The following is a 14,107-nucleotide window of genomic DNA, read 5'->3' on the forward strand; positions in this document are numbered from 1 at the left end:
AATTAAGATTATTATCTGTTCTTTTAGATTGGGTCATTTTAATATTTATGTGGTGATTTGAAGTCGTGGATGAAGTCTTGGTTAGCTAACATGGGTGCAGCATACTTTTTTTAATTGTCAGGGAATTTGAAGCACCCATCATTCGTTAAGCTCCACCAATGTCTCCGCTAATAGAGCACTGCAGACATGATGTGTTTTTCCAAGCCAACCTGGAAGTCAGTGTCACAGATTCCCTCCACAATAAAAACCAATAGGACTTTTTCATTTGCTTTTGGATCATTGCAGAAAATAAGCTCTGTGCCAAACAAAATGGATGATTCTTACACATTTTGTTCATCGTGATAATCTTCACTAAATAACACAGCTTTTATTTTGAAGACTAAATACAATAGGCAGACGTCAAAAGCTAAACGCAGGCTTTAAATGAATTACACCATCATTAAGCTTCAACAACTCTTTCAGTCTTTATTTAAAAACATTTTCCCTGAAAGTTTGAGTTATAGTATATATATATATATATATGCTATATAAACTCATCGAGGCTGTAAAAGCGCCTAGTGAGTAGAAGAGTTTTCCTCTTCGGCTTGATGACGCTTAACGAGGAAACCCCTGTAGTCACATTTAGACACTTTTTAAGACAAGTAAAGCTTTGAAAAATATCACATGGGGGTATTACTGATGAATTTTATGTAATTGAATATAACATGAAAATAACTTGAGCTTGTGTTCACCATAGACCCTTAATTTCAGGCATTTATATATATAAAAAAAAAATACATTGACTTAAGGATGAAGGAACTGGAATTGCCGAAATGCTGAAGGCCCTGATATACTCACTGCAAAGTTCTTTTTTGTTCTTTGCTTTGGGGTAAAAAGAAGTTTGATATACCTTTCCTGCGATATACTGTTCCCGACGTTCCCACACTGGCGAGAGCGACATTTGGATGAATATGTAAATATGTGCTGCTCGCTTTCCCCTCAATGACACAATGTTGAGAAAACAGCAGATAAGAAAGCATCTGATCATAGTGACGTGGATATGTTTGCTCTGCAATTCAGCACTCCAGACACATCCCGTCACATTTTTTTAATATAGCATATAATAGATTGCTTTAAAACAAGCATCTTTTCAGTTTTAAACATGGCAAAACGTGTCAGTGTCGCTTTCAATTAGAAGTTGTTAAAGAATGTCAATGTTAAAGAAGGCGGAGCCTCAGAGCCACACCCACCTATTACGTCATCACCACGGACCAATGGTAGTTCAGAGTGAACTCCGGTGTTTAACATGACGCACACCAGTGTGCACCAGTATATCAGGGTCTTAGATCATTTCAGGGTTTGGGCCTTCAAAAAACATACATCATCCCTGCAGCACTCTGTAGACAATGGAAGTCAGTCAACAACAACAGGCTGACATCTGTTTACTTTCATACATCCTAGACATCAATAATGTTGTGTGTTTTGTGGATGTTTCTGAGTGAAAGTTGATGGATGTCCCTTTTCAGTCCAAAAGCTGGTTAAATATTTTCAATCTGGAACATATCCTTATTTTACATTGACATCACTCCCACAATAACGTCTATTTTTCAGGATCGACCAATTTTTCTCTGTGTCAGAACAGAAAATACATTTGTTTCATTTTCATTGTCTTGTCATCTAAGAATAACATCCGCAGCAGAGAATGCTTCAGGTCTGATTGTAGTGTGCGGTAAATTAATCAAAGCCTCAAAGAACAGATTGAGAACCAAGAGCAGATTAAAGTAGTGCAATCTGTGAACACTTCAACATGATCAAAGTATTCGACAAATCACTGCTAATCAATCCAAACAATCTCAAATCAACCGAAATGCACGGATAGGATCACGGTGATAAAGAAAGAAGTACAAATGAGAGATGATCACTGGAGAACTGACACTGAGTGACTTTTGTCACATCACACTTAAAGCATTGTTTATTACTTACTTTTTTCTTTTCTTTTTTTTTTTTAATAAATTGAGATTTCCCTTCTTTCTTCAGTCTATCTCAGCCCCTATGGTTTTGCCTCATCAGCAGTTGTAGTCTACATGTGCAATCGGCTGATTTGTCAAGGGTAACTCCAGAAGATTCTGATAGGCACTTGGCAAATCACCCAGTTGATCTAAAATATCGACCGGCCACAAAAAGTCATTACACACAATAATGGCAGGCAGGACCTTGAGTATGTGACTTAATTAGGTTTCAAATGCCACCAGATGTGTTCTCAGAAGCACAAAAAGACCTGAGTTTAAAATGCTTGAAGATTCTATGCAATCGGTAACAATTTCTCATGCTACTAACCTTAATATCTAAGTTGATTATGGGTTTATTTGTAGTTCCACTGGAATAAGATGGTATTATTTTGAATGCTGAATTTTGCGTGCATACATTTCAGTTTAGGAGATTAGTCAGGATTAGTCATAAACAGATTTGTGTGCTTCTGCCACAATTTGTGCCGTAGTAATCATGTAAAGGGGGCGAAAATGTGACATTTTATGATGTGTTTGATTATTCTTAAAAAGATTATTTTGAAAAACACCTGCATATGCTTTGTGTTCTCAGCGAGAGAGAAGTGTGAGCGAGAAAAGCTTGTCTGTGGGTGGTTTATTGGTAATACAATGTGATCTCACTTGTATTTGTAGGTACACTGAAAAAAATTTGGAGTAGGATTTACTTGAAAAAAGCTTGCTAAGTTTTTTGACTCAGAAAATGCTAGTAAATTTACAAAGTTTGCCAAGTAAAAACCTAAACATATTTATCAGTAGCTTTAATTAGAAATCTTTAAGTTAAATTTACTTGGAATATGGAATTAAGTAAACTTTACTTAACCTAGTTAAGTGAAAGTAACAAAGAAAATAAGTAATTTTAACTTGGCTAGTAAAAGGTTGATTAATATCGATTTAGTTGAAATTTCCTTTGCATTACATTTCACTCAAACAATAATATTGAATTATACCAGTCATATATAGTATGTGCTTTACTTAGATTATCTAAGTAATTTATACTACATCATGTCAGATGTTAAGCCTCATGTGAATGCAAAGACCTCCATACTTGGTAGACAATACACAATGACGGTAACATTTGATGGATCATTTTTGTGTTTGAATGTGTCATTTTGAGCAGAAAATTTACTCGATGTCACAAAATGGCAAGTTACTAATCCTGACAACAAAAGCAATGATAAAACAGTGTAAATACAGCTGGAAAACAGTGAAAAATGAACCTCATTAATTATTCAAGGTCCAGTGCATGATGGGAACCCCAGTATCAGAAAAGTTGAGTAATTTTTACTTAATTTTATTGAGTTGATATTTACGCTTTCATTTCTACTCGCTTGAATTAAGTACTGATATGGAATTTACTTAGTTTTTTTAATTCTTGCCTGAACTAACTTTTTCATGTAAATTACATTGTTTTTTTTTTTCAGTAGTATTTACTTCACCAAAAAATCATTTTTTACAGTGTACACAACTTTAAGGACAAATATTTACAAATCATTTGACAAATACAATTCATACTGATTGGTTGATTTTATTGAATTTATAATGGATGATATTAATTAATTGTGTCAATCATCTGGTGCTCCTCGTGTTGTGGTAAAAAAATTATTATATTTGTACTATATTTTAATTCGATGTTTTTATTTTATATTTTGTATTTGTAGGGTTTTTAATGGTATATTTATGCAGTAGTTATAAACTATTTATTACCTCTTTTTGAGCATAGACTTGAAAATGACATTTCCAACTTAAAGTGTCATACATTTTGAATGCTTTGGAGCACAGACTGAAGTTTGGTCTCTTTTTAAAGAAGACACTTGGCAGAATGACATTATGAAAAATGGACAAAAATACTATTTTACATTTTTATATGAAGTATGTTTTTGTTTTTTTGTTTTTTTACTCAAAACTGTGAGAAAATCAAGTTGTGTTCCACATTTGAGGTTGATATCTCAAAAAATTAGCTTTCAGTAAGATTTTGTTTGGGTGCAGTACCAAACATTTCCACTAGATGAAATTAATTTTCCATTACTTTCCAATACAGTCATTTTTAACCGCGAGGAGTACAAGTGTGACTATTTTTATTTTCTTTCAGGGCCATTTAACCTTTTGGAATCATGTCCATGATTTTCTTTTTCTGTATTCACATAGCAAGTGGCAAAACCTAAGTTTCACACCATTTCGGCAAAGTAAATAATTCCATTAAAAAAAGCATGCGTTTTTTTTTGTTTGTTTGTTTTTTCTGTTAAAAATGACTGAAGAGCACGCGTGGGTATTTCTCTGAAAAGACTTTGGGCCCTATCTTGCACCCAGCGCAATTGACTTTGTACACCGACGCATGTATCATTCCTATTTTGCACCCGCGCAAAGCGCGCTTTTCCCTCCACAAAAGCACGTCGCTAAACTAGGGAATGAACTTGCGCTCCCTGGGCGGTTCAGCGCAAAAAAGGAGGCGTGTTGCGGCGCAAACGTTCCTTCATGCTATTTTGCAGGTTTAGAAAACAATTGCGCCACTAACCAGGAAAAAATAGTTTAAAGTCAGTGGCGCGTTGCGCATGTTATTCATATGCTATTTTAAGGGCGCATGCTTGGCCATAATCAATGTAGCGTGTGCACAACGCGCATACACTTTGATTCTCTCATCTACACAGAAGCAGCAGTTTTCATTTTTGCAAATCATATATTATTACGATAGATAGATAGATAGATAGATAGATAGATAGATAGATAGATAGATAGATAGATAGATAGATAATTTATTATAAAAGCATACATCTAGCTTACACATTTACCCAAATTATCATACGCCTTTTTAACCGAAGTTAATTTGGGTGGGTTTCTCCATCCCCAACGTCCCTGACGAGAGTGTTGCTCTCCTTGGCTGTGAACCGCTCCTGGCGCGCGCCTGGCAAATCCGCCGTTATAATAGGAATCCGCTTTAGAACAAAGCGCGCCTGCTCTTAAAGGGAATGTGAGATGTCGCTCTGACTGGTTTATTTCACGATACGCCCAAACCACACCTATGAATAATGAAGCTACCTCAGACCAACCCATTTTAGATTTGCGCCTGGCGCAAGAGTCATTTATCCCGCTGGGAAAATAGCAACAGCGCCAAGACCCGCCCACAAAGTTACTTGCGCTTTGCGCTTTGACACTTGCGTTTCAGATCGTTAAAATAGGGCCCTTTGTGTCATTTAGTGATTAATCGGAGTCCTGTAATGGGATTGATCTGTCACTTTTGCAAATTTTATGACAATTGCAGTTCCAACTTTTAGATTTCTTAAGTACGTGCATAAAAAAAAGACAAAAAGAAAAAATACATTTTAGAAGTTTTCAATGTTTTGATATTGTGTTGTGTCAATGTCTATCCAAACCAGATCTTTCTTATTTCAGATTTAGGATTAGATAATATGGTACTGGAGTTTGCATTATTGTTGTTGTTGTTTATGGACTGGAAGCTCAAATATTGTTTACTGTTTATTCCAAATTGTCTATGCTGTTAATTATTGAATTGTGCAAATATAATGTTAAAAATGGAGAGAAAGCATATTTTATTGGTCAACAAGCATTTATGAATTAAAAGTCTGATAATGATTTTGACTTCTCTCCCAGAAAACAAAGATCTCCACGTATGATAAGATGTGGGAGTTCATGAGCAGCCGAAGACATTCGGTCATGGTGAAGAGTATCGAGGAAGGAATCGAGCGCGTGCTCACCTCAGATTATGCCTTCCTCATGGAGTCCACCACCATCGAATTCGTCACCCAGCGCAACTGCAACCTCACACAGATCGGAGGCCTCATAGACTCCAAGGCCTACGGGGTTGGCACCCCAATGGGTAAGGCACTTTGCAATATTAGTTTTATTTTAATCATTTATCATTTACTTAACTAGCTTTCTTGTTTCATGTCTAAAGCTGTTTCATGGTGCTTGTATCACTCTGCATGCATAAAATAATTTTAATTGATGTCAATATTCAAAAGCATCTTTTATTATTTGGTATGTAGTCATGTAATAAGTGGAATCCTTCAATTTGTATCAGGATTTTTATGGTCACACTGTATATTAGGTGTCTTTAACTACTACATACTTGCATTAAAAAGGTACAAAGTACGTATTGTGTTGATGTATTGTAAAACACTTTTGCTGTTAATGAGGTGGGAGACGGGTAAGGTTGGTGCTATGGGTTGGTTTAATGGTGAGTTAAGCGGTGAGGGAAGGGTAAAGAGGATTCAAATTATAGATGTAATGACATGGAGGTATTTTTATAAATATGAGTACAATTTCATGAGTTCACCTTCTCATCCAATCTAAATAGTTAATGGTAAACAAACTTGGCTTGCTGTCTTTGAAGGAGTCTCAAACCCGAGGATTGGCTCGGCTCGAGCTCCACCCTCTGAACCAAAACAACGAGCTTATGCTGCGTTCACGCTATGTCATAACCGTAATTACGAGATGGCAACCCTTGAAATTCTACTCTGAGCTGTTTACGCCCTCGGACTCGGATTTATGTGTTTATATGTCAACACTATCAACACCAAAATAAATCTGCAGCAGTCAGGTGGTACAGATAAGAGCTCTGTAACTTTTTTACATGCATTATTAATGTAATGTTATGTGCTTTGACCTTTGAGACATGAGGTAATTAAACGCTGTCTCTCGTGACGCTTTGTAGAATCTGCTCTGGCTTTGTGCGTTCATGTGTTTTGGAGGAGGCTTGGCTTTGGAGACGCTCTGAAGGGATGGTTTGATCTCATGCTTTCAAGCTAACTTGCTATTGCTAGCCTCTCTGAAATTGCCTACCCTACCTTAAATAGTAATATAATAAATAAAGCAATAAAGTAAATCAGTTATTTCAATCAAATGGAGTCAGTATCTTTGCACTGCAACTGTCTTGCAGAGTTTTGCTCCAATTCTAATCACACACACCTGAACCAGCTGATCAAGGTCTTCAGCGTTACTAGAAATGTACAGTGTGGCGAGTTTTATCAGGGTTGGAGCTAAACTCTCCAGGACAGAGTTCACAGAGTCGCCTACTCTCTAATCGCTCTCGCTGTACTTTGATGTCATACACCAATCGGCCGATGCAGCACCACTTCATGTTGAAGACACCTATCAACTTTCCCAATTCATTCAAAAGGGTTACATGAATGGCCAAATTCAGCATTTTGTCAGCGTACCCCCTATCGTGGCCCAGGGGTACGTGTCCCAGTTTGGGAACCACAGCTCTAATGCAACAGTGGCTCTACTGTTGTCAATCAGCATCTCAAACAATGGTTGAATTGATGCTGCAGACATCACTGCCCTAATCAATAATCAGTTACAGCTATTTGCCCAGATCTGAACACATGTGCATAATCAATTCAAAACCATTTCTATTTTGCTAAAATATTTATTTTCAGCGGCATTACCTTCCAAAAAAAAAAAAAAGTTACACCTCAACAAAAACATGAATCACTGAACAGCCTGATTGAAATGAGAGACACAGTCGTTTATCATCACATCTCTGCCATGCAGAAGTGTATTCTCCTCAAAGTGTGTTTCTCTCCGACTGCAGTGTCGACTCAAATCTTCATTTCATTTTGATTAATGACTGTCTGGCTCTGTCGGTGAAGGTGAAGCGGTTGAGGTTAGCGTCTCTCATCGGCTCAGTGAATGTGCAGAGAAACGCGGACCCCGAGGCAAACGTGCATGAAATAGACGAATGGATGAGATAAATAAATGAAAAGAGAAAATGTGAGGCGTTTCCCCTCCTGTGCATAAGATTATCAGTCTCAGTAGCAGATTGTCTTAATCTGGTTATACATGCGGCTGCGGGCTGTGTCAGTCCTCACAGTAAGACTTGAGTCCAAAAACATCCAGAATTGTACATGATACTGCTGCAAGACCTCTCAACACAATGACCCTAAAACACTTTCCTTTTCACGCGTTTGTAGAAAAGGGAATTAAGGTTTCTATGATTTACTTCACATTCCTTTAGAGTAGTGCACATCCATATAGAGAAATATAAAATATATATATTTGTTCTTTTGTATTTATTAGTTTTTGAGAGAAGGCTGAAGTTCATGGTTGTAGAATAACTTGGACCTCAAAGCTACATACGCAACAAATGGCCTCAGCATGTGATCGTATTGGATATAAAACATCACGATCCATTTCATGCAGAATTGCTTTGAAAGGACTAAAATAACCAAGAATGGAAAAGGCACCTTAATGTGAGGATGAAAGGCCTGTTGGCCACCTCTGAAGCCAGACTCCTCTACCACAGGCACCATGTCAATCAGCCAAATGAAAGAAAACCACAAGCTTTATTTCACTCATTCAGTGTGCTGTGTATGAACTGATGTATTGTGTTCAGTTTGCTGTGGTTTCGTGTGTCAAATATGTTAATTAGTGATGTAGTCACTCCTACATGATGTAGTCATTAGTAGACCTCCTTAACCGAGACCAAGGCAGGGCGAAACCGAGTCAAGACCAAGACCAGATTCAAGTTAATTTGAAAGATCCACATTTCCTGCCAAATAAATGTTTTATATTTAATCAATAAATACAATTAGAATAATAAGACACTTTATAGAGCTTTTGCCAATCAAATGAAATCACTAACAACTAAATTTTGAATATAGAAACACAATGAAGAAATAAAATGATCATTTTAAATATGAAACTAAAACTGCCAGTAGTTGGCAGTAAATCACTTAAAGGTCCCGTTCTTCGTGATCCCATGTTTCAAACTTTAGTTAGTGTGTAATGTTGCTGTTAGAGCATAAATAATATCTGTAAAATTACAAAGCTCAAAGTTCAATGCCAAGCGAGATATTTTATTTAACAGAAGTCGCCTACATTGAACGGCCCGTTTGGACTACATCCCTCTACTTCCTTCTTTAATGACGTCACTAGAACCGTTTTTTGACTAACCTCCGCCCACAGGAATGCTCCCTCAACTCTACCGAAATTCGTTTATGTACTTGCGCACTTCTTATAACTTACTGTGTTTACTCAGCTCTTACGGTGATTTTCTGAAGTAAAACTGACGCTTCATCTTTTGTGTGATGTACAATAAACTTTATTAAACTCATCAGTATATGTTTGATCATCATTCAGACAGCAGACTTGTAGGCTATTAATAAATAATGGATACATACAAGCAGATGACAAATACGTTATAATAACCGTAATTAAACTACTAAACTATACCGGTTCCATCTCTATACAGCACTCTGACTTTGTAGGCATTATTGTCCGACTCGAAATGAACACCGTTACTGAGAGTTTCTGATATTATCATCATTCCGTGCGATGAAATTGTCCTGAGAGACCGAGCGCGAGCTCATGAAGCTCCGCCCCCTGGGTCGTCCAGCAGCAGCTTATTTGCATTTAAAGGGCACACACTAAAACAGCGCGTTTTTCTGAGCCCCAAAAAATGACAATTTAAACATGCTGTAAAAAATTATCTGTTGGGTATTTTGAGCTGAAACTTCACATACACACTCTGGGGACATCAGAGACTTATTTTACATCTTGTGAAAAGGGGCATAATACGGGAACTTTAATGAGTGAGTCACTGAATCATTCATTCAACCGATTTGTTGAAACGAATCACTGCTGTGTGTTGCACCGGAACACACAACACTTTGGATTTTTTTGGAATTATTTTCATGGCCAAAATGGAGCAAAAACTTGTGTTTAAAATTGTGTCTAAAATGTAAGTCAGTTGTTAACTTCTGGTTTATTGAACGTTTGTATAAAACCAATATCACATTTGCAATTGTGCGCATATTCGTGAAAACGGCTCTGGCTCTTGTGATATTGCTTAATTATATCATATAATAAAAAATAAATTTTTGGACTTTGACTTTTTTGACACAATCGGTGTTAATGTTAATTTCGGACCCAGCACAACAGTAACAAAATAAATCAAATCAGATATAAGTTATTTATTGCATTTGAAGCAGAAAGTTTTACATTCAGTCACATTAATGATGTTAACAAATAAATAAGACAATGCACAGGCAATTTAGGGTACGTTTACACGACAACAGTGTGCTTAAAACTGAGAAGTTTTTCCTTTGAGTTTTTCACGTACAGATGACACCATTGTCAAAACGATTCCCATTCACACGGATCCACGAAAACGACTAAAAAAACGCTGTATTCTGCTGCCAGGCCAGTAGATGGCGATGAAACACTATAGACTGAACACGTAATACGCATGTGCATGACGTCATCGTCTTCAGAGATTGGCGTTTGTGTTGTTTACATGGGGACATCTTCAAAAACTTGCACTTTGAAACCCATTTTCAAAACGGTGTTGTGTAAACAGCCCCTAAGAGTCCTCTTAGTCGGATACGAGTACAAATGTGGTCGATACCGAGACCTCATTGAGTACTACAACACTAATGTTCATTCATGAAATTTTGTGAATATTTCTCATTTAGGGTCATGAATGTGCATGCAAAGTTACAACACAAAGATGTGTTTTGGAAAGGCTGTACAAATTTTGGTTGCATTGATTATATTAGGGGTCAAATCGACCTCAATTGGTTTCCATCCAATTTGCCCACAATCAACACTTTTAAAAACAGCAGAGTCAGGTTAATAACAGCAATTGTTGCTTGTCAAACACTACAGTATGAACTTTTTTCTAAATGTATGAAACTTAAGTCTTGAAGTTTACTCAACTGAAAACTCATCTTTTGTATCAGGAGAATTGCTGTTTCTGTGAGTTTCTCAATTACTTAACTAGATTGTTGCAGCACTGAAAAAAAAAGAAAAAAGTTAGAAACACATTTTACCCTCACAAGGCTTTGAGAACCAGACATAAAAAAGGCAGAATGCAATATAAATAACAAAATAGAAGTGGATGTGTTGACCCAAAAATGAACATTTTGTCATCTTGTAATCATTCGTGTTCTGACTCTGTATTATTGTAGCTCTTGCTTGAATACAAACAGTGATCTTAGACAGAATATTCAAGCTTCTTGGAAATGTTCCATACAACAAATCTGGATAGAGGTTTTTACTGCCAAGCTTAAGAAATGGGAAAAAGATCAATATGTAAGCACATTAAAAGTAGTCCATGGCATAGATGATATAAACCATTTGTCTAAGAAAAATACCAGCATTTAAAATGTTCACTGATCATAATGCATCTTGAAATGCATTTTTAAACACTGATCAGTAAAGTTCCAGCCAGGGACAACTGAGAAGTTCTCTGCATTACGATTGATAAAAGCAACATGAACCATTATCAAGTCATTAGACCGGGAGGAAGTAAATGTCCAAGGAGAATATTACTGAGCCAGTATTGCAGGGAATGTCAATACCGATATAGTGAGAAATATTCTGATTAAAAGAAGGACAGCAACATTTCTTAACAGGAAGCTGACCATTGATCCTCAGTCAGGATCAGATATCTAGGGTCACATTCTACTGAATAATTGGACTCTTTAAATATTGGTATAAAGTCTGGTTCGTTTTGCAGTGAAAAAGAACTGTCCATTTAAAAATAAACTGTGTAAGTGGCAAGTGAACTGATCAACTAAAGTTAGTTTTGTGGTTATGTGCGGCTTAAAGGGACAGTTCATCCAAAAATGATGTAGGATGTAGGAGTAGCTTAAGCTTAGGTGAGAGCAGACGACAACAAACTCAAACTCCTCGACATTTCTTTTTATAAATTCTCCTTTTAGGCTTCTAATTCGTGACCGGTGTTTTGTTTTGCTCTATCCTCTGCGCATCAGCGTTCGTCAGTGCTCAGAGGTCACTCATCATGCGTCGGGTCAGAGGTCACTCTTCCACCGAAACTCGACTCGCTTATATGGCCGTTACCAGTGTTGGGGAAGTTACTTTTAAAAAGTAGTGTTTGCTCGTTACTCGTTACTTTTAAAAAAAGTAATCAGTTACTTTACTTAGTTACCCTATTTGGAAAGTAACTTTTTACGTTACTCGTTACTTTTACGTTACTTTTATGTTGCTTGACTTTGGGCACAACCCAATATCTGTTTCTAAATATCATGGCTTAATTTGAGCCGGAACATGTTCCGTCACCTCCGAGATTGGATCCGGAACCTTTTTTATTGGATCCGGCACCTCCTGTGTCACTAAAATTAATTGCCTAAATGAAAAAAAAAAAAAAATTACTGTTTGTGTAGTGTTCAATGTTTGTGACACATGACTTGCGCGCTTGTTGTACGAGTTGAGATTGCTGTTAGCCTCGATCGTTTCACTCAGGGGAAAATTTTCAAAAAGACAGGAAAGTTTGCTTAACTTTTTCAAATACGCTGACCAGTCAGATCCCAAACAAGCAAAAATCGTTTCCGCTGATCAAAAAGGAGACCACGGTGGACACAGTAGCCTAGTATCGACATAATATCTCGTTATTTCGACATAATAAGGGGACATTCTAATCTGCATTAAGCCACATTAAGCGTTCTTATAGGCTAATGGTTTTCTATGGGAGGAAAATGCTTAACGTGTAAATGCGTTCATATTATGGGCTCATCAGATTTTTTGTACATAGCATAGCCTATTTGTTAGGATTTTAGTATCATAATGATTAATAAATGCACGCACAATTATCCGTGAACTTAATTTGAACAAATGCCTTTCAACTTTATTAATGTGCAGAAATTTGTACAAATAGAGAGTATGTAGGCCTACTATTGTAGCCATTAAAAAAGCGCATTTAGTTTCATATTTGTTAAAATATTATAATGTTATTTTTTTCCATTCATGTTGATTTATGAAAAGTGAACAGCACAACCGAGTAAGATAGGATGCGCAATATGAGACATGGAGCGGGTCAGACATGATTTTGACCGTTGAAGTTGAAGTTGTTTTGTAGAAAGCCTTTCTTTAAAGTGAATTTCGTTTTGTATAAATTGTATCTTAATTTTAATCAATTTTTCATCAACCAATTGCCTGTATTTAATGAATAGGCCTACGAAGCAAATATAACGGCGCCCGCGCGCTCACTTGCATTGCACGTGAACTAGAGCACATCCGAACTTAACGAAACTCAGTGTATGCCTCACACAGACATGACAAATACATCAAATAAACAAAGCTTTAAACGAAATAATTCAAAACGAAAAAAGAAAAAGGCTACTCTCTGATTATGTAATCCATTAGGCTTATTTATGTGCATTTCTCTCTATAAGCGCGTTCACACGGAGATGGCGATCGTCAACTTCATCTTTGCAGCAGAGTCGACTCTTTTAGAGAAAACACTTGTTTATTAGGCTAATAAAAATCAATACACGCGTCACCGAATTTACAGATGCAGGCACACATATTATTTCGAAATTATTTCATATTATTGTTTGAAATAACATTATTATTAATAATAGCCTACATCTTTTAGAATATGCCTATTTGATTGAATGCTGAATGTTGCGCTTGTTCAATTTAATAAAATTAAAACTTTAATTGTGATCCTTAACATAACTGAATATTAATATTTAGTGGCCAAGTTTTCCGCAGCTCCCCGTCAATGATCTAGCACCCACTCAGCACATGCGTTAAAAATTCTCTGGCGACTGGCGCTGTCCGTGCAGAGAAGCTACGTATAGGCAGTGTAATTTTATTTTTTTATTTTTTTTCCGTTACCTCCAACCCCCGTTTTGAGTCGCCGGATCACCACTTCTCTCCGCTCCGCTTCCCCCATCCACCGAACTTTAAATTTCGGCAACAGCCATTAAGCTTCCCTGCTCTCTAACACCTGTGCGAATCGCGTCTTGATAGCATAGGACAAAATGATATAGAAGACATAAGCTAGTTTTCAGACATAGGCCTACGACTTTTTTAGGAGAAAAAAATGAGATTTTGAGAGAAAAGAATATATTTTGTTTAAAAGTACACATATTCAAGCTTTCTATATATTTATCAGGTCTGTGAGACAAGTAGCTTATCTGAGTGTCGGTTCATTTACAGTATGGAGACGAGCTCCAGTTCACGCCTGTCATGATTATTTTGCATGCCATATTTACTTATTTTTTAAATTCAGGCAATTAATTGGTTGGTAAAACATTGATTAAAATTAAGATACAATTAATACTAAACGAAATTCGTTTTAAAGAAAGTCTTTCTCC

General features: G+C 36.6%; 1 protein-coding gene across 2 annotated transcripts in view; it reads left to right on the forward strand.

Annotated features, from left to right (window-relative positions):
- grik2 (glutamate receptor, ionotropic, kainate 2) overlaps positions 1–14,107 on the forward strand; it is a 236,771-nt gene that overhangs the window by 194,460 nt on the left and 28,204 nt on the right. For both annotated transcript variants that reach the window (XM_084088605.1, XM_084088604.1), the window contains one exon: positions 5,631–5,856. In XM_084088605.1, the coding sequence (XP_083944731.1) occupies positions 5,631–5,856 (226 nt within the window). The remainder of the gene's footprint in view (positions 1–5,630; positions 5,857–14,107) is intronic.

Source organism: Abramis brama (genome assembly GCF_963993115.1).
Source record: "Abramis brama genome assembly, chromosome: 17".
Classification (NCBI taxonomy): Eukaryota; Metazoa; Chordata; class Actinopteri; order Cypriniformes; family Leuciscidae; genus Abramis; species Abramis brama.